Below are 19,962 nucleotides of genomic sequence, written 5' to 3' on the forward strand. Positions count from 1 at the left end.
GTTCTTCCCTGATGGCACGGACATATTCCAAGATAACAATGTCAAGACTCATCAGACGGAACTAAATGTTGTGACATTGCATAAGCTTATCAAAGCGATGCCATGGCGAATGCGTGCCGAAATGAAAGCTAAATGCATCCAACAGTGTATGTTACGTTATTTCTCCTGTCAGTGCCCTTGACTGGAGTTGGTCCCTGGGCGCAGCTGCTTCTAATACTTAGTATAGAGTAAAATGCAAGAACAAATTTCCCTGCAAGGATCATTAAGGATGACTTAACCTATTATGCTGTCAAGCTGAAAAGCTGAAGACTCCGGTAAAATTCTCAAAGGCTACATTGATTTGCGCACCACCAGTCCATTGGCCACCACAGAGCAAATCATGAGCCATTAGATAACTACACAGTTCACAAGCATCCAGTTAAAATATCCAGTTGATGAGGAAACTTACTTGTCTGTGCAATTGTCTTCCCGTCTCATCATTTCAAGTAGACTCGAGGGTGCCAAAACATTTTTGACATCATTGCCTTTTCATGAACAGCTTGCGTTTATTTTTGATGCTGAAAACTCTTCAGGCAACCTTCCCCACGAGTGTGTCTCCCTTGATTTGTAATTGTACTTGTCGTCTAAAGAGCACAAGGCATGGAAGACAAGCACACTCTCTAATTACGCAGAGATTTCAGTCAAAAAATGCTCTCAGTTGGTTGTCATGAAACAGCAGCACGCCAATTATGCAGTCATGTGTCTGTAGTTTTGAGTTTGCATTTTCGCAAAAGACAGCGAGGATCCTTGGAAATGAATAAGAAAACTTTGGAGGTTCCTCAGATAACCAGTGCTTCTTTTTTTTGTACTGGAGCTAGGGATCTCTAATCTTACCATGTGTCTGGTCCAAGTTTTTTTCAAACACGTTTATAAAAATCTTGCCGCAATGAAAAAGATCATTATAAAGTTACAAATTATTGGACGATAACATGGATAACACCTCAACTCCAAAGCCAGATGTGCTTCATATATAATATGTGTATACTGACAATGTAATGTGACCCTACAAGGATTGAGGAGATATAATAATGTTCACCTTGGAAGCAAGAAATGCATGACAACCAGTAGCGAAAATGGCAATTACTATTATCTAAAGAGGAAAAACGTCAGCCAGAATTAGGATCCTTTGAATGCATTTCAGTGCAGTGAGTATGATTTTGCTTTATTTATTCATTTTCATCAACAACACAACTGGCAACAACAGCCAGCAGCACGACATAATGTTGATTTGACTCAAACCACAACAAATCAAATTACTGACACAGAAAAAATTCAATAAACAAGATGAGAGACTAAAGTGGCTGTAAATAGAGAAAATATATCAGCAGTGGGAAGAAACTATTTGGGTCAAGTGTGGGTTTGATTTACAATGAAAGACATTCAGTAGATACAAAAGGCTTCGGAAATAATTAACAATACTCGAACCAAAACATCCTCTTCTGAGCAGCCATCAGCACAGAATTTTAACACCGTCAGAGAGTCTGTAGTCATGAAGCTAGACGTCAGCGCAGACAAAAGTTGAGACCCTTGACAGAAGGCTCTGTCCTTCTTTGCCGCTCTACCAACCTGAGATTGAATTACTTAATTGACCAAACTGGAGCTCCTCAAGGGGCTGCATGCCTTATCCTTATCAAACTGTGCAGTGGCCTGTCGTATATTTAGATCCTCTGAAAAGAGCAGCAGCAAATTTTTTAGATGTCCACCCAGGAGGCAACGCTGTGACAGCTTAAGTACCTTTGACAGCTCTACTCGCCATGTCGGAAAATGTGTAGATCAAAATCAAAGCTTGGTGCCGAACAATAACTTAAACCTTTCGTTCTGTCTTATCACAAAAAGAGAAAGGAAGGTTTTCAAAATTATACCACTTAATAGCATGAACAACCTTGACATAACTGCAATAAGAAAGCTGAACTATTGAGAGTGAAGTATGAATAAATCACTCAAATGACAATTGTTCGCAAGTTGAGCTGGTATTAAATCAAACTACATTTCAAAGAGCTGTAAGGCAACAAAAGAACAGCAAAGAAGAGATTGAAATAGTGTTTCTTATAGCATAAAATGATCTATGTATACCTGAACACGACCTGGATTGCTGTCCTTAATGACACTTTTGCAGCTTCTAAGTTTTTGTGAGAATTACCCACATACATTCAAAGGATTCAACGTATTCACATACTGATTTGGACATTGATAATCATGGCAACGGTAGAAGATTTAAAGCATTTGGCTGCAGCATTGTGTAGGAAAATAACATGTTTGAACAGTAAAATTGGACGGCCAATTTATTACTTTTCATCTGATATAACCTGTTTTCATCATTTTTGTTGAAAAGGAGTGAGAATCTGCGCCCCAAAAAGCTCTTATTTCAAGAAATATAAAACTTTTAGACAAAGAGCCTCACGGTGAGGTCTGCGGAAGAACCTTCTCCTCTGAGAGAGAGCCTTTTGGTTTATGGATCTCTCTCCTTTTCAACTCTGCAGGTATTTTTGTGATCCAGCATCCATCCCATTGGGTGATGAAACTTCACGAAAGTATCTATACTGTATATTTGCACAAATTCATGTGTACTTTTCCTGCTTCAGAACGTGTCTAACCCAACACTTCCTCACATTTATAAAATCCCAGATGAGGTTAAAGCATTTTTGTGAACCAGCAATACAGACAGAAGTCATATTACTGGTTCAAGATGCAGTACATTTGGCGTTGATGTCCCTCATTCATGTCTAAGATGTGAGCCTGTCGACTGCACATGTACCTGTATGCAATGACTGTGTAAAAACGTAAAGGCTAAACTTGTGTCACGTCCCTCACAGTTCTGTCTTCAACACTGGACCTGCTGGATCTCAGTGAACCTGGCGACAGGAGGAACAGCAAAGACAGGAAGAGTCCCCTGTCGTCCCGGGGCAACAGCCAGAAGAACAACCATCACAGGAAGAAGACGGATGAGACGGAGCTGATCCAGGTGGAAGTTGAACACACAGGACCAAGCATGAGAACCCCAGAGAGGATGTCACTCGACTCAGGTAGGGACTGATTGTAAACTTTGGATGTTTCATAAGAGCCACAAGTACAGCATTCCTAACATCTTTGTAGGGACAATGATGCAGACCAACCATCAGTTATTTGGTATGCACTGACAGTCCTGCGACAAAGAAACAGCAACACACAGTACACAGTGAAAATACACTTAAAAACCCATACATAGTAGAGATGATAGCCTGCATTCAGGACTGAGTATGACATGTGTCTGTACCACCAACAATAGAGAACTGGTATTGAATATTTGTATAATACAGTATATAAAAATGAAATCCTATCATTGCACACAGTACCTCACCCTTCTTTATCGTGCCATCAACCACCTCACTCAGCTGTGAAAAGCTGTGAAACTCCCATCAACCCTCAACCCCCTGCATACACCAAAAGCTCGTACTCCCATCATCCCCAGTGGAGCTGACCTCACACATGTTCAAGATAGGCCAAAGCAGGATCAAGCCAATTTACTTTAATGAAAGGGATCATCTTAAAAGACATTAAAAGGGGAACGTCCAATTACTTTCGTATTTGCCAGTTGAAAAGGTTAAAGTCTTCAGTGAGAACTAATTATACAGAGTGAGTCAAACTACAGTGTGGTAAATTATTCATGGTTGTAAGATTGATGATGACTCTAGCGATGTTTTCCAGCAAAACTTTATGTCTTTTTTTTTTCAGTTAGGACACTCACAGCAGTAATTATCAGTCTGTTTTTAGCTCACTGTTTGTCCTGTCAGAGAGACTCCATTAGTGGATGTAATCTGTTCGTTTTTCATCTCATGGAAAACATAACCACTTAGTTTTTAAATTAGTGTTATTGTTAATCAGTGCAAAATTTAAATGTTTTTTTGTTTTTTTTAGCGTTGGTCCAAATGAACAGTTAAAAGATTTAGAGTGATTCATTGGATTAAATGTGAGGGTGTTGTTCCTTTGTTAATTGAGTCTGTTTCGTGATGTTTTATTTTTATTTATTTTATTGTTGATTATTTTATTATTGTCCCCAGTTACTATTGGTTCACCACTGGATAAATGGGAAGAGCTGAACCCTGAGAGGAATGGCAACAGAAAATGGAAGATGGAGAGACGGCGTTCTTCTAAAAATTCCTCCAATGAGTTTCTGTGGTAGGTGTCTTCCTGACCAGGCATTGATGGGATAGCAACAGCTTTAGAGTTTATAGCTACAGCTTTTAGATTTGCTGATTAGATGTGCCATGATATTTGTAACAGTACATTACTGCATTCATGGAAATGTTTAAAATAACTGAAAGCAGCCTCTCAAATCATAAATCAGAGTGTACGAACGGTGTGAACCCGCCTGTGTAGGTGCATCTACATGTAATGCGCTCTTCACGCAGGTGGGCGCAAGTTCATTTGCTATTTACGCAACGTGGGCGCTGGACGTGAAAATGAAAACTGCGTCAGTCTGAAACTAGCAATTACACCTGCGCTGTGCTGTGCGCCGCTTTGCCCCAAGCGTAAAATAGAGCCCAGAGAGGTTTGGGTGTTTGATAAACATGTAATACATCAGGCTTTCATGCAGGGGACAGTCAGACAAAGTTAGCGACTAGCTGATGAACATGGTGCAGCATTTAGCAGCTTAAGATTCACATATTTCCCTCATGAGTAAGTGGAGTTTAGAGGAGAGTGAATATTGGACTAACACGGTGCCCAGAAACACAACTCTAAATGATGCTAATGCTGCTCCATATCTGCCAGACGTGTAACTTAAAAACATTTTTCCAAAATGTTAGTGTTGGTTATCCTTAACCATACTAAATTAGGATGGCACTCAGTAGAGCGCGTACCTCCACCCAATAGTCCCCATCAATTCAATCGAGCCTAATCCAAAATCAAACTTGAGAGCCCTGTATCACTTAAGATTTTACCACCCAAAACTATAACTATAATTTAAACTCGCTAGATACCAGCCACCTAAATACACCAGATTTTTTTCACATGTATCCAGATCCATGTATTATTCCCTGACAAATTAATTAAAATGTATAATAACGCCCTCATGTCGAAGAAAAAAATCCTGGATCTGTCCCTATACCCAGATTCACCCTTAAAAGTTCTGGGCCGAGACACATCCTCCTTCCAGGTTTTGTGGAGTTAGTTCAGTAGTTTGTGTGTAATCCTGCTGACAATCAACCAACTAATAGATGGACATGGGTAAGGACGTAACCTCCTCGACGGTTAGTTAATGTGCCAAAAAAAACTTTCTTTCCCAACAATTACGACTAAAACAATTGGCTGTATAAAATGGGTGGAGCTTCCAGGTCTGAAAAGTGAAGCCAATGCGGAAGAGCCTTAAACCTGCGTTCTTCCTACTAGCCAGCAAGGGGCGATTCAACTGGTTTCAAAAATAAGTCAGATTGTATGTAAGCTTATAAGAAAATTACCCTATTTAACTCAATGTATTACCTTGGTAAACTGTTTCCTAATGAGTTTATGGTTTCAATCGCTAGCTTCAGGTCTTTTTCAACACAGGATGATGTTCATTTTATGAATTATGGGTCCATTTAAGACAATTGGCAATAAAGCAGGATATGCTTTAGGGCATGTCCTTGGGTTCTCAGGCAGAGCCAATCAGGATCATTTTCACATTGGGTTTACACTTGCCTATACATAGAGGCCAGTTGCATGGGCAATCTGGTTGTTTGTGTTCTCGTGGAGGCCAATGAATTTTGAGTCAGAAATAGCCCCAAAAGTTTAAGTGCCCTTGAAATCTGTTTTGCAGGAGTAGTGGAGAAATCTCATGTGCATATACTCAAGATACTGTACCTCCTGGATTATGAAAAGTAACAGAAATGTTTTGTTCATATCAAGTCAAGTCTGTATTATGTACACCACCTGTTTCTCTTCTACTTTAGGTCCATAGACTGTAAAACCCAATTAGAGCCATCGAATAAGAACTCCTTGGAAGTAAATACCAAAGTCGAGCCAGAGTCTGCCCTAGCATCTCAAGTAAGTGCTCAGCGTGACAGGAGCAGGCAGTAATCATCATTATTGTATGCACTGTCTGTACTTGAAATCAACATTCTTTTGAAGTGAGACTGCTTCACACATCTCTTCGGATGGTTAAATGCCTTCGTAAGAATTTCATGAATTTATGAATGTAACCTGTTTATCTAGCAACTGCATGTAAATGCATGATAATGTCGCCTTAATGTTAAATTTTGTTTGTAATCAGACACCCTGTTTTGTAATTGTTAAACCGTCATTTTGTCCTAACACCTACAATTCTTCCATTTCAGCTCAACAGGCAGTATATTAGTGGAAGACATGTAAGCCTCCCTCTGCATCCTTTCATATAACATTGAAAGACTTCTACATTTGCACCGGGAAATGAAAGCATCACACCATCTCGTAAATTTGACTTAAAAAGACCCAAAAAGAGGAGATTGCATTGAAGCCAAAATGCACCTTTGAGGAAATCCAGATATACTGTTGGCCTTGAGATTATTCCTTTGTGGTGCTACGAGGTCCAAATGTCAAGCGCTTTCCTCCTGAGTTGATGTCTTTGTGTAGGTCTGCATAAGGGGTCTTGTTTCCAGACGCCATTATTAGATTAATAGCCTATGAATAATTCAACCGCCTTACTCTGAGCCCATTAGTGCTGATCTCACCAAGCTGGCTAAACATACATCACCTTTTCAACACTCTGATGAATAATAGATCTGGGATTAAAGATAACTGTTTGAAATGGAGGGAAGTTATTGGCAAACAAACACTATATTTGTTTTTCTCAGGAGTTACATAATAGCTGATAGAGATACTGTACAGAGTGGTTTTACAGTAGTTTCCTTCTTGGCAGGTTCCACTGTACACACACACAAACAGAAAATGCATGCAAAGAGGGGCGTGTTGCATGAAACTTACATTCACTGGAACACATTAACCCAAACCCTAACCCTAACCCTAGGCCCAAATAATTAAGGCTTAAGGAAAAATCCACCCTTAGATGGGACTGACTAAATACTGCATATTAGTTGAGCAAGATTTTTATTCTAGACCTTGAGATCAATATGTACGATGAAATAATCTCAACTAAAGGTCCAGTAGATTTCTGAGGTTTTTCTCCCCTGTTAAAAGGGTTTCTTTCTCATATGGCAAGTTTTTCCTCACTCGAATCGAAGGTCTAAGGACAGAGGATGTGGCTCACTGTACAGAAAAGCCCACTGAGGCAATGTGATTGTGATTTTGGGCTGTATAAATAAAAGTGATTTGATTTGATTTAGTCACATTTCATCCATTATCAACAAATGGAAATTAGTGGTAATTGAGCGCTACATAGCAATTTTTTTGCTGCCCAAACAGTGTTTGTCCCACTCGACCTTAACATTGTAAATAGCCACAGCCGGCCTGTCAAGCTTTGGACTTTCTATACATGTTAAAGCAATGTTTACTGAGCTGTATATAAGTGTAATGTATTGGAAGTGTATCTATGTACTAGCGCTACCACAATATCAGATTTTCACTACATGATTATCAATTATCAATCACAATATCAATCACAATATCAATTTTTCATTTTTTTACATCACAGTTATTGTAAATATTGTGGTATTGCGACACCCCTATACCCAGCTATTAGGTTTACTGCTACTACAGCAGCACTGTTCCAACCAAGTCCAAAAAGCCCATCATTAACCAACTACATACATTTTGAAGGTTCTCTACATGATCATCAAGTGGTGAGGATGTTTATCTTTTCTTCGGCTTTTTTCTGCAGCTTTAGCCTCAGGATGAAATTATGTATGTAGCATCACTAAAACAACAACAAAAAACTTTTACAGGATTCCGGTTTTAAAACAAGTCAGGTAGGAAAATGAACATGTCAGCCAGAGACAGTATTTTCAACCAGTTCATTTAGCTAACATTAGTTAGATGTCTATAGTTCTGAGTATAAAATATGACACGATACGATACGATACGATATGATATGATATGATACGATACGATACTCTTTCTTTTTTTCAATGTGCCTCATCTATTGCTGGTACGATTTCCTCCATTTCCCATGATGCTCTTTCAGAAATTCAACTGAGTACCCGCCTTCACCTGGTGCTGTGAATCAAAGGTGGAAATATGGACATAAAGTTTAAACACATTTGACAAACTCAAGCCAATGGCCCTGATTCAACACAAATCAGACTGCTTGCATTCTGGTCTATTGAGTTTTGTGTTGGCAGTCAAATTGGTGTCGCTGCCTCATCTAGATTGACTTTCCTCTTGTACTTAAGTTTAAAAACTATGAGTCTGGAAAGAAGCCCTCTTTGTTTATCAACCGTTGATATATACCTTCTTTTATTATCCCATAACTGGACTGGAAATCACTTCAGGGGGAATTTTAAAAAAAGCAGCCAGAACAAAACAAAATGGTTCACACCTGTTTTGTAAATAGTCTTAGAGTGCTTTTGGGTGGATTTTTCCTTTAACAAGCCTACTACAGCAGTTTCTCCACACATAAAGACTTAAAAATATGGTAAATATATGGTAAATATGTGGTAAATATGGTGCGATTTTGTTTTAACACTGCATGCATTTAGTTCTTGTAAATAAAAAATATGGTTATCTACGATAAATGGATGAGGCAATTTCCGTTAATACTAAGATTAAGTAACCTCAATTAATCCTGCATAATGGCAGTCTGTAGAGATGGGGATTTATACAGGTAATGGCTGGCTTGACTGCTAAACAACCCTTTCTGGGGTGAAGTCACTGACTCCACACACATTTCTCTGTGTCTGTAATGGATTTCTTTTAGCCCTGGGAAACATACAGTCACTGCTATTTACAGTAAATCTTGTGCCATATCAAATCTGTGCATGAAAGGGTATCTCAAAACAATCAACCCCGCGTAGTTAAATGTGTAGGTGTAACGAGGAATCATGTAAACCACGCCACACTGTCATGATGCAAGGCCACATGTAATTGTTCGGGGGGGATTTTGTACACCAGGACAAGACTTTGTACAGTATGCAAGTTTGTAACTGAGAGGCTCTCAGCATATTTCAGATAGGGATTTTGCATGTACAGGTGCACAGGAGAGAAAGGAGGTGAAACTGAGAGAGGCTCGATGAGAAGCATGGCATTCAGATGAGGGGTGGGGCGAGATGCTGACAGTAGTGATTCTGCTGGCCTTCCTAAGCATGTGAGAGGCTTTGTCGAGGCAGGGATATTTACTCGTCCCTGAGAAAGCAGAGACGGCTGACCCTGCACACTCTCCCTGCCTGTCTCTCCCTCTGGCTGATTGTGTGTGTGTGTGTGTGTGTGTGTGTGTGTGTGTGTGTGTGTGTGTGTGTGTGTGTGTGTGTGTGTGTGTGTGTGTGTGGTTGTCACGTGGGGTGCTATGTGGATGTGTGTGTGCGTTTGCAATGTGTTGTGTAAATGTGAGTGTGCGTATGTTTAATGGATTTCTGTTTGTGCATATATGTATATGTTATAAAATGTGTGTGTGTATGTGTGTGTGTGTGTGACAGGCTCGCCTAAGCAAGGAGCAGCGGTGGGGCAGCGCCCTCCTGTCCAGACATCAGTCCCTTGAGGAGGAGTTTGAGCGAGCCAAGGCTGCTGTTGAGGTAAGCAGAGTGCTGCTTAGTACACCTCACATCTGTCACCTGTCAGCTGAAAGCATCTCCACCGCTGACTTTTAATGAGATTTAACAGGGAAGACCAAGTTTGTTTTTCATTATTAAACAGCAGAATTTTGTCTCTTCAGTCCTGGCCTTGTCTACTTTGTCTTGTTCTTTAACTTTTTTTAGCAGAATACTGAATCCCAGTCAGCAAGTGTTCTTCAGCAGCAGGGGTCGCGAACACGGTGATCACGGGTGCTTGGTCGCCCACAGTGATTATATGAGTTGCTCAAAGGGCACCTTAAACCTAGACTGTCTTGAAACATGTTAAATGTATAGCAGTGTTTCTAACACATATACTTTACTTGGGTGGGGCCAAGTATGTTTGGCGACCCGTTTTAGCATTTTATACTTTAATTAATTTATTTTTTATCCGTCTGAGAGAGCAATGGCATCCACAATCGATCAGGGCAGGTAGCCCTTCAAATTACTCTCTCTGCTTGAGGTAGCTCTCCGTCTGAAAAAGGTTGGTGACCCCTGTTCTTTAGATTACTATGGGTACATCCAAAATCACTTCTCGATCCTCGCTTGAATCTGAATCGTTGATCAGCTTCCTCGTCCCTATAGGCTCTTATTGCTGATGCAAGGAGGTGTGAGGTGGGATCTCTGAGGAGCCATGCGCGAGGATACACAAGAGCAGCCTGTCTGAACACTATGACGTATAAATAAGCCAACCCTAAATCTAAATGTTGTTAAACTTCACAAAATGCTTCAGGGGAAAGGATGTATCGTTCCTCTTCAAACATGCATGGTGTCCTGCATCTCTCCATGGAAAAGAAGCAAGTGAGGGAAACATAAATGCAATAGACCCTTTTCATGGCAGTCAATTTGACTTGACAGGAAAAGCACACGTGTGACCAATAATATCAATCATTTTATTAAGTGTGCCAGTAAGCCATGTCAGTGAGTGAGCATGCACAATACCAGAGCCCTGGAGCTAGCTCACCTAAATGGAATGCAGCCTCACTAGTGTTAGAAATGTCACCTGTGCTTTTCCTGTCAAAATGTCTGTCATGAAAAGGGTCTATTTAAGAGACATGAGATGTACCCTCTGGCCTAAGCCCTATTTTCTTAAGGAAGCAGCTGTGCACCGCTCCTTAAGTTAACCACACCTACGATTTGTTAACCTAACCCTTGAGTCTTTTTTTATGAAACCTTTTCTCTATTAAACTCAAAACACAAGGTCTGAAAACTCTTTAAATAGAGCATGGATCTCATCATTATCCAGCCTGAGCGTACATCTCTTTGCTTCTTTCTAGTGCACTGAGCTGAAAAGTGCTCATGACCTTGTCTGAGTTGCTGAGAGCTGCTGTTATTTTCCTCATCAGCCACAAGGGGCAGTAAGGAGCACATTCTGGCTGAACACGTAAACAAATTTGGAAATAAGCCACAGAAAGTTGACATTAATGCCTCTTGCAAGAGGTTTTGTAATAGCGTGTTTCTGATTCACAGTGGAAAAAGCTTCAAGAATGAGAGAACTTACTGGTTCATTTGGCACATTTGGTAACGTCCCCATCACCAATAAAGAGTTGCACACAGCCACTTCCCTAAACTCTTCTGTCCAAAATGGGGCTACCTGGACCTTTAACCACCCTATGTTGATCATAAAACTTTTATAGTAAGAAAGATATGGCATGTATTTTTTTTGTCATTTCATTTAGTAAAGTATTTTTTTCTTTTCCTCAAAAGAAACAAAAAAGACCTCTGCCATGAGTCCTTAACTTTATAAGAAATGGTGGACAAATCCCTTGACTGCTTGTAGAAAAGAAAGAGATGCAATAAAATGAGACTTCTTTTAAATTTAAGCTGGGAGACCTTTTTCCACTATTACTTTTCCAACATCGTTACCCACGTAGCTTCGCAATCGTTCCAGCCATTAGACTATATATACCTGAAGCCCTATGGAGCTGATTGCCATTTGACTCCTGGAACTCCTTTTTTTTATCCATATGTCAAATGGTCATTTCCTTGACTCCTGCTATGCATTTGCCCCTGTGGTGCTAGTGGATAGTTTATTAGTCCAAGTTCATACACACAACAGGAAGGTAATTAGGGTTAGTATTACAGTAATTAGATATGACTATATCGGGCTGAAACACTGAATGTGTGAAATATGCTTGATGTTGTCGTGCGATCAGGGAGGTGATAGGGTCTGCTACAAAGACAACATGGAAAATCTATCTTTGAGAAAGAAAAAGCGTTTTTTTCTAAATACGCTCTCACCACTTTTACCTCTTCATGAAAAACTTTAAAAACAATGTTTAAACACAGAAAAATCTTTACTTTTAGTCAAAACTAACAACAGGCGACCAAATGAAACGCATCATAAAATGCGTTTCATTTGGTCGCCTGTTGTTATTTTTGTGGAAACACCAGATGACACATCAGAGAGTGAAGAAGGAAGTCAGTGAACTTCATAACACTACCTTATCATACAATAGGTTTGGATACTTTTTTAGGTTTTCCTTTAGCTGAAGATATTTTTGCAAAGGTTACATCACATTGGCCCAACAACGACTACCTGAGTGACTAAAAAAGCTTTTGTACAACCTGAATGAAAACCATTCTACCACTCAGTTGATGTCACCCTTCCCAGAAAATGGGCATGAACTCTGCAGCGTTATGTTACTCCAGTTTACTGAGGGCTACAGACGACTGTTGCACACTGAGCTGTGTGTAATGGTCAATAAATAATAGAGCAGTGACGGGAAGACGTTGAGAAAGTGAGAGCAGCAGCTGTGGAGGAGTGGACCGCCCGCTTGGGGATCCTTTCCCAAAGTTAGCGATGACGTCACATCTTGTATAAGCCATGAGTTGCATCCTCCCCAAATAATTGCACAGTTTGAGTTTGTGCGTCAGCCAGAGGGCAGGTAAGTGATGAGATTCTCAGATGCTCCTGGAAAAGCGTCTGAGTATGGCGCATCGATTGGTAACAGTATCCTGCAACTTCGATCGAGTAGCCCAAGTGCTGGCCTCCACTCCAGAGGAGCTCTCATGCAAGTGGTCAGCCATTTTGGTTTCAGCTGCCAATGTCAAAGCCCACAATCAGATAATTTCCATTTAAGTAGCTGTGCATATGCATGCTATTTCATACTTATAAAGACACGGAGGCAGGGACGGCTCAGACGGCGGAGAGAACATTAAATCAGCACACTGCCTTTCTGCCAATTCATTCAATTAGGTGAAGCAGCCAAATGTATGAAAATTAGGACCCGCACAGGGAGTAGACAAGGAATTAGGCTCCCAAATATTATCCATTTCACAAAGCTGGCACTGATGAGAAAGTGTAGGTTTTATTCCTGTTCACACACAAAAAGGGAGAATAAAATGTCAGCGGGCCAAGATAGGAAACTCGGCTTTGAATTCATTTACAAAGAAGCTGATAAAGCGATGTTTTCTGAGTATGTAAAGCACAGGAGGATACACGCTGATGACAATATCTTTATTAAATAGAGAACCACTGGAACAGCTGCAAGGCAAACTGTGACTTCTGGGTGTTTTTGTGGTGAGGCATGAGAAAGCGCTCCCTCAGGGCAGATAAAGACGTGATGAAGGTGACTGTGTGGCAGCTTGTTTGATTAAAACATCAGCAGGACAGGTTCACTTTTATCTTGCAGAATTTTGGTCTGAGGCAGCTTGGGTTTAGTGAGAGATTGCAAAGGCAGTGCAGTTGCCTAGAAGTTAGAGATGCAGGCTTCTGATCAAAAGGTCAGTGGTTTTAATCCCCAGACCTGCTGGGAACAAGCGGCTGGGGAAAGTAAATGAGTAGTGCTTTCACCTCCACTAACAGCTTCCATCAGTGTGCCCTCAAGCAGACCACAAGACTCAATACTTTAAAAGCTGATAAGTTTCCAGCATGAGGTGCATAAGTACATAGTGCAAGTGTATATTAAAATCTGACTTTTTTATCCCAACAAGGAAACCAATTCGGTCAGCAGTGAATACAGCACAGAAATAAAGCAAAACAATAAAGTCAAGTTGAATGAGAATGGAAGGTCTTGACATACGGTCCTGTCTTCCCAAATATCAAGAAGGCAGCATAAAGTACTTCATACTCCTCCAGGTCAGACCTTATTTCATCCTCAGACTGCCAGCAACAAATCTTGCCACGGTAGTTGTTGTTACCGGTGTTACGTGATGTTCCAGCTTTTTTTATCAACAATTTGTCAGATGATAGACGCTACAATTACAAACTGAAAGTGTCTGGTCCGTACCAGCAGCAGCAAAGATGCAGCACAGAGTAGCAGGAGCCACATTTACCTTATCATGTAATGAAAGTATAGAGTTGACCTGTAAGATGATGGTGGAGGATTTGTTGTCAAAGCAAAAAGCAAAAGTGTCTATTTGGCAATTTTTCGGAACTGGAATTCAAACCCAGTGCTAATGGGGAGCCTGATAACGTTAATGAGGGGAAAAAAAGTTGGTTACCTCACTGAGAAGTTGGAGGTGTGCAGTCTGTTTTCAGCTCTTCATTTAACAGCTATACGGCAGCCATTTAGGTCAACCTGTCGAGTATGCCTTGTAGTGGGGTCAGCTCAGGGTTGGCTCACGTTTCCACCACAAACTGCTTCAGAAGTTGTTCGTGACAAGACCGGTAAAAACTGCTGTGTTCAGATCTACCAAGATCAATACCACAAAGGGGGAAAACAAGCAAGCCCAATTCAACCGGACAAAACAACACAGGTGTAAAAAGACTGATGTTTGTGTTGTGAGAGCTGAAGAGACTAACCACAGGATGTTAGAATAGTGGATAATAGATTTTAGATTTAGATTTTTGAGATTAAAATATCTTATGCCAAAGATTTGGTAACCATGGTAACACATTTACCACTGGAGAGCAGGGATTTTCCCTGATCTATCAGAAAGTGAAAAGGAGGTAAAACAGAGTTGTGTTGTGCTCAATTGTGTCCCTGTAAGAGACTCATATTCATCCTTTTTGTGCATGCTTGTAACTATTCATATGAGGTTGAGTTGCAGTCCCAACTAATAATGCTCCTAATCAGTTATTTCATCTGAAGATTTTTGTGATTCTAGAAAAAATAAATGTGCATGTAAAAAGCAGTAAAGTGCAGCATTTCTTTGAATTTGATTTCCCGCCTCTGTCACAAAAACTGTCCAAAGAACAAGGTTGTGTCCTTAGTACAACCCAAACAAACCAAACTGTAAATATGAGAGTATCCTTAATGCAGCCCACGATTACCAAGCAACAGCACACACCAGAACACTGTTCATGTGTCATGAATTCACAGTTGATTGCAATTTTTGTGGCTGTGAGCTGTACAAGAGCTGCTCCCAAGAGTGTTCTTATCACAGACATACACATAGGGGTAATCACATTGTCTGCCAAACTGCATTTGTAGCACTTTGTCCACTGAAATGTATTTTATTTTTGTCTGAGTGACATTATCGGGACTCCAGCCTCCTATTTTTGTCTCGCTGACCAAGGACTTGGCCTGCACTGCAGCGGGTGGCTCATTAACATTAAAAGGCCAGACCAGCCGTGCTCTGCAGACGAGGAGAGATTTTTTTTCGGAGGTTGCTCTGTGTCACTGGTAAATGATGAGACTTTTTGTAATGCAAGCCCCCGGGGCAAAGTGGATAAGTAAATCCTAATCATGCGCTTGGTTTTCTTCAAAGGTTGAGTCTAAAGTTACGAAAGCTCAAGCTGAAATAAACAGATGAGTTTAGAGTCTATCTCACACACATAGGCAAGGTCCAATATTGCTTTTTTAGCAAATACCTGATATTGATATTGTGACACTATTGTAGGGATGACTATTGGTACTTCAAAGCCTATTGGCCTACATTTCCCTTTATGCTTTTATTTATGTGCAGAATGGTCCAGGGATCTTCAGAGTGTCATATGACTGATAGAACTGTATAATGGAGCGATGGTTGTGATCTGTATTTGTACTCAAGAAAACACAGTATAAAGCTGAATGCTGCTGGTGTGAACTGACACCAAACAGACTGAGTTAATTATAATCATTACTTCTCAATTAACATTGATATATTAGTCTATTCTTAGAACAAAAGTGACAGCAGTGTGATATGATTTGGTTTTCCCAGTCAGAGTACAATTTACTATTCTAAGTCTGAGGCACTTGCTTTGTACCAATCTCTTTTTCATAAGAGAAGGTTCCTATGTTTTGGCTGACCTGGCATGAATTCTTACGCTACGAATTACCTTCCTGGCTGTGTACATTCATTTTCACCGTATATATTACCTCAGTACAGCTGACTAAGAAGCACTAATTGGATTCTGGAGGCACAATATAAATAAACCTTTCCTGAAAGTGGCTGACACCAACAGTACAGGGTATGTGTAACCTCTGTAGGTGTTGCCATGATTATCTGTGTTGTCAAGAATGTATTCATGAAGCACCTAATGAATCCTCGACCCACCTCAAACCCCTAATCATTTCCAAACAGTGGTGACACATTTGGCGGCAGGAAGCGCTCTGGATTCAATCCATTTTCTCGTAACACTTCATCAGAGCTGCTGAAATTAGAGTCACCGCTATGGGTTCGCTCCAGTGATACACAGGATATAAATTACCTCTCTGTATCTTCGCCATGTTCCACATAATTAAACTGCCAATGTTAGTGTAAAAAACGCCCTTCACAGCATTACAAAGAAATATCACTACATTTCATTCTAAATTAAAAACAAGTCCGTATCTTTACTCAGTTTCAATTCTGTGAGCAATTTGTTGTCGCAATTAGGGGGCGGACAAGTTACACGCCAGATGGGGTGACACAGCGTAATCAATTGACTGTCTATGAGACACAAATAACGACATGATGGACCAGGTCACAGTGCAAATACAGGCCCACAACACAATGAGAAATAATGAAAAAGAAATTCAACTAGATTATGTAAATGAGCATAATGACCGTAGGATGAGAACCATTCACATAAACACAAGGCCAAGAGCAACGCTGGGCTGTGCAGCAATCTGCCAGAGGGCTGGAACTGTTGGTCATGTGACTGCTTATTTTGCAAAGGGAACAGTGGTGGAAAGCCACCGTTTACTTGGAAGTTTGCAATTTTTTCCCCCCTTTTCTCATATGAGGTTTTTCTTCTTGAACTTCCATGCATTCACTCAGTAAGTTGTCAATTTGAGGGTTTCGTTTTCAACCATTTCACACAATGTGATTCATTCCCATCCAGAAACCCACTTTTATCTCATACATCATTAAACAAAATATAGAAAAATTCACAGTATAAAGGGCAGCAGAGAAAAGAAAACAAAAAACATTCTCATTTTATGCTTCTCAGATGACGCAGAGAGAACATCATTTTCATGAATGCATAACTAAAAATAAGTAATATACAAAACAATAAGGTTCCTCTTATGGAGTGCTTTTATTTGGACACTTTGAGTACATTACATAATATTTTTACTTTGTCTAGTAACTTTGTTGATGCAAGTCTTTTATTTGGAAAGGAGAATTTTTACCACTGCAAAATATATATCCAGTATCATATACATTGCAAAATTTGAGTTATTGCAAGTTGAACTACAATAGAATGGTGCATATCTCCGCCAAGGCCCAACAGTCCCCTTATGTACACACTCATAGATACCAGCCACCTAAATACGCTTGATTTTTATTCAACAAGATCCACTAATTATTCCCTAAAAATTAACGAAAATGTCAAATGAGCTTCCTATCTCGCAATGTTAAAGAAAGTGAGAGAAAATTCCTGGATCCGTCCCTTTATCTGGGTCTGCACCAAAAGTTAATGGGGTCTATTCTGGGCCGAGACCCATCCTCTATCCAAGTTTCCAGGAAATTTGCTCAGTAGTTTTTGTGTAATCCTGCTGATAAACCAACCAAGAAATGGACATGGTTGAAAACATAACCTCCTTGGCGAGGGTAATTAGGGGATCCAATGCATAATCAAAAGCCAATTATGTCTTCCTAAGAAATCATTTTCATGACATTCATGTGCGTGGGTATTAGCAAATATCGCCTGCAAGTAAATAAATAAAACTGTACCATCAAAACCAAACAAAGCCACATCATGACATCATAATCATGTACCTAAATGAATAAGTACAATGTGAACTTTTAAGGCTTCAGTGACACTTACTCTAAATATATGTTCCTAAAACAAGTGTGACTTTTCCAGCCCCACCACCGCCTCCCTCCACGTGTTTCCTTCTCCTCTGGAGCTCTGATAGTCAACTTCCTCTGATGGCTCTGTGAGACTCGCCTTCAGGCAATTTGTCTGAGAGTCAGCAGCATGCAATTACCTGCCATCTCTCACCATCAGGGTCACACTGTGGCCTCCACGTCAATCACAAGACTCTGCGATGTGGAGATGAGAAGGCCTTTGACACACAAATTCTTAAAGTAGATCCTACCCTCTATAGTGGCACTATACACACACTTACCGTATACATTGCAGTCATGTACTGATGAGTTTCTGGCTGTAGAGGACCCACTAAGTCACATGAGGCTGTTCTGCTCTGTTTGGCATTATTCTTCCCTGTTTGCTCTGCCTCTGACAGGAAGACAGCCATGAATCATGGGCTCAGTCAGCTGGAGAAAAAAACCTCCACTGTGGATGGATACGAGTTTTACATAAAAAATAAACATGATGTTAACTCGCATCTGTAGCAGCGATGCTGTGTGCTCGGAGCAAAGGCACAGCTCACGAAGAGATGTGCGTACATTTTTACCACAATAGGTAGAAATGAAGAGGACAGAAAAAGAAGCGGTGGCTGTCGACACGTCATGTAGCTGTGTATCTAAGACTTCAAACTCCCATCTAAAGATAACTCAGCAAATTTTAAATATTACTGGAGTGTTTGTACAGGTCATTACAACAATAAATACACTTTCCTTCTAGCAGTTTTCAGGGCTATAAATTATAAGTAATCAGTAAAAACTTTATGCAAAAAAAAAGTGGAACTAAAGCAGCACCATCGAGGTCAGATGCTGTCATTTTTATGACATGATCAGACAATAAAACAGCATCTGCTGTCTGGCGGTTGAAAATCAAGGTGCACTAAAATACATGCAGAGCATTAACAACATTGTTTTTTAATAGTTTTTGTTGATTATGCAACAAGACAGCATCACAGGGATGGGTTCGCAGGCAAGTGAAACCCCCAATTTTGGTGCTTACCTGGCACACTGGGATTAGTGGTGTGGGGAAATTTAACCATCTGCCATGTAAATTGTTGTCATGGTTTGTCTTAGTGCCTTGTTTTCACTTTCTAGTTCCTGCTCACCTGTGCTGCTAGTGTTCTGTTTCCCTCCTGTGTTCCTGTGCTCCTCCCCAGTCTGATTTTCCCCGCCACACCTGCACCTCACCCCCTCGTTCGTTTGTATTTAAGCCTGTGTTGTTCCCTCACTCTTTGTTGGTTCATCTGTTTCCATCTATGTGCTCTTTCCTTGATCCTCCTGTGGCCCCTGTGTTCCAATGTTATGGTTTGTCCTCAGTTTTGTATTTGTCTTTAGTTCTTTCCTTGGACTTTCCTTTGCCGCTCTTTTGTTATTTCCTTTTTGGATTTTAGTCTTTGAACTTTGGATTTCACATTGGACATTAAAGCTTGCTTTTTGTTTTCAACGTGACTCCCTCTGCACGTCTGCATTTGTGTAAGCCGTGACAATTGTGGCTTCTCAGTGTGCACTCCAATTAGAGACTGCAGATGAAAGAGATGTATGCTGCCTTCAGATGGCTGCAAAGAGTCTCAGCAGAGTAAAAGTCCATCAGTATGGGCAACAAAGTGTTGTGTATTACGGAGCTGGTTATTAATTTGTATTCTGCCTCGCTTGTATTCATGTCATAATGAAAATGAAGAATGTTTCATGGCAATCCATCTAATAGTTATTGAGACATTTCATTAAAAGCCAAAAATGTCAACCTGCTGCTGGTGGTGGAGAAAAAGTCAGGGGTTCACTAAAGTCAGGAGTATTTATCCTCTGGGGACCATGAATTCATGTACAAAACTTTATGGAAACCCATTAAATAACTGTTGACATATTTTAGTGTGAGCTACACCACTAGCATGACTTAAAGACACATTATCTCTCATGCACTACAATGTTTGTGTCCAGTGCATGAATAATAAAAGTTTTATTAAATTTAATAGGTGACAACTAAAACACTCTCAAACATGGAAAGTTATAAATATTTATGATTATAGGAAAAGAAAATAAGTAAATAATCTCCAGTGGAAAAGTCACCACATGGACCTTTAAATCAGCTCCAAAATAAACAGGAATGCAGTGAGGA

At 40.2% G+C, this 19,962-nt stretch overlaps 1 protein-coding gene across 5 annotated transcripts in view; it reads left to right on the plus strand.

Annotated features, from left to right (window-relative positions):
• pex5la (peroxisomal biogenesis factor 5-like a) overlaps positions 1–19,962 on the plus strand; it is a 102,823-nt gene that overhangs the window by 60,113 nt on the left and 22,748 nt on the right. For 3 of the 5 annotated variants that reach the window (XM_084356144.1, XM_084356145.1, XM_084356148.1), the window contains 5 exons: positions 2,853–3,062; positions 4,077–4,194; positions 5,946–6,039; positions 6,330–6,359; positions 9,558–9,653. In XM_084356144.1, the coding sequence (XP_084212270.1) occupies positions 2,853–3,062; positions 4,077–4,194; positions 5,946–6,039; positions 6,330–6,359; positions 9,558–9,653 (548 nt within the window). The remainder of the gene's footprint in view (positions 1–2,852; positions 3,063–4,076; positions 4,195–5,945; positions 6,040–6,329; positions 6,360–9,557; positions 9,654–19,962) is intronic. The other 2 variants (XM_084356146.1, XM_084356147.1) reach the window with 1 other exon arrangement.

This window comes from Pagrus pagrus (genome assembly GCF_965226575.1).
Source record: "Pagrus pagrus genome assembly, chromosome: 6".
Taxonomy (NCBI): Eukaryota; Metazoa; Chordata; class Actinopteri; order Spariformes; family Sparidae; genus Pagrus; species Pagrus pagrus.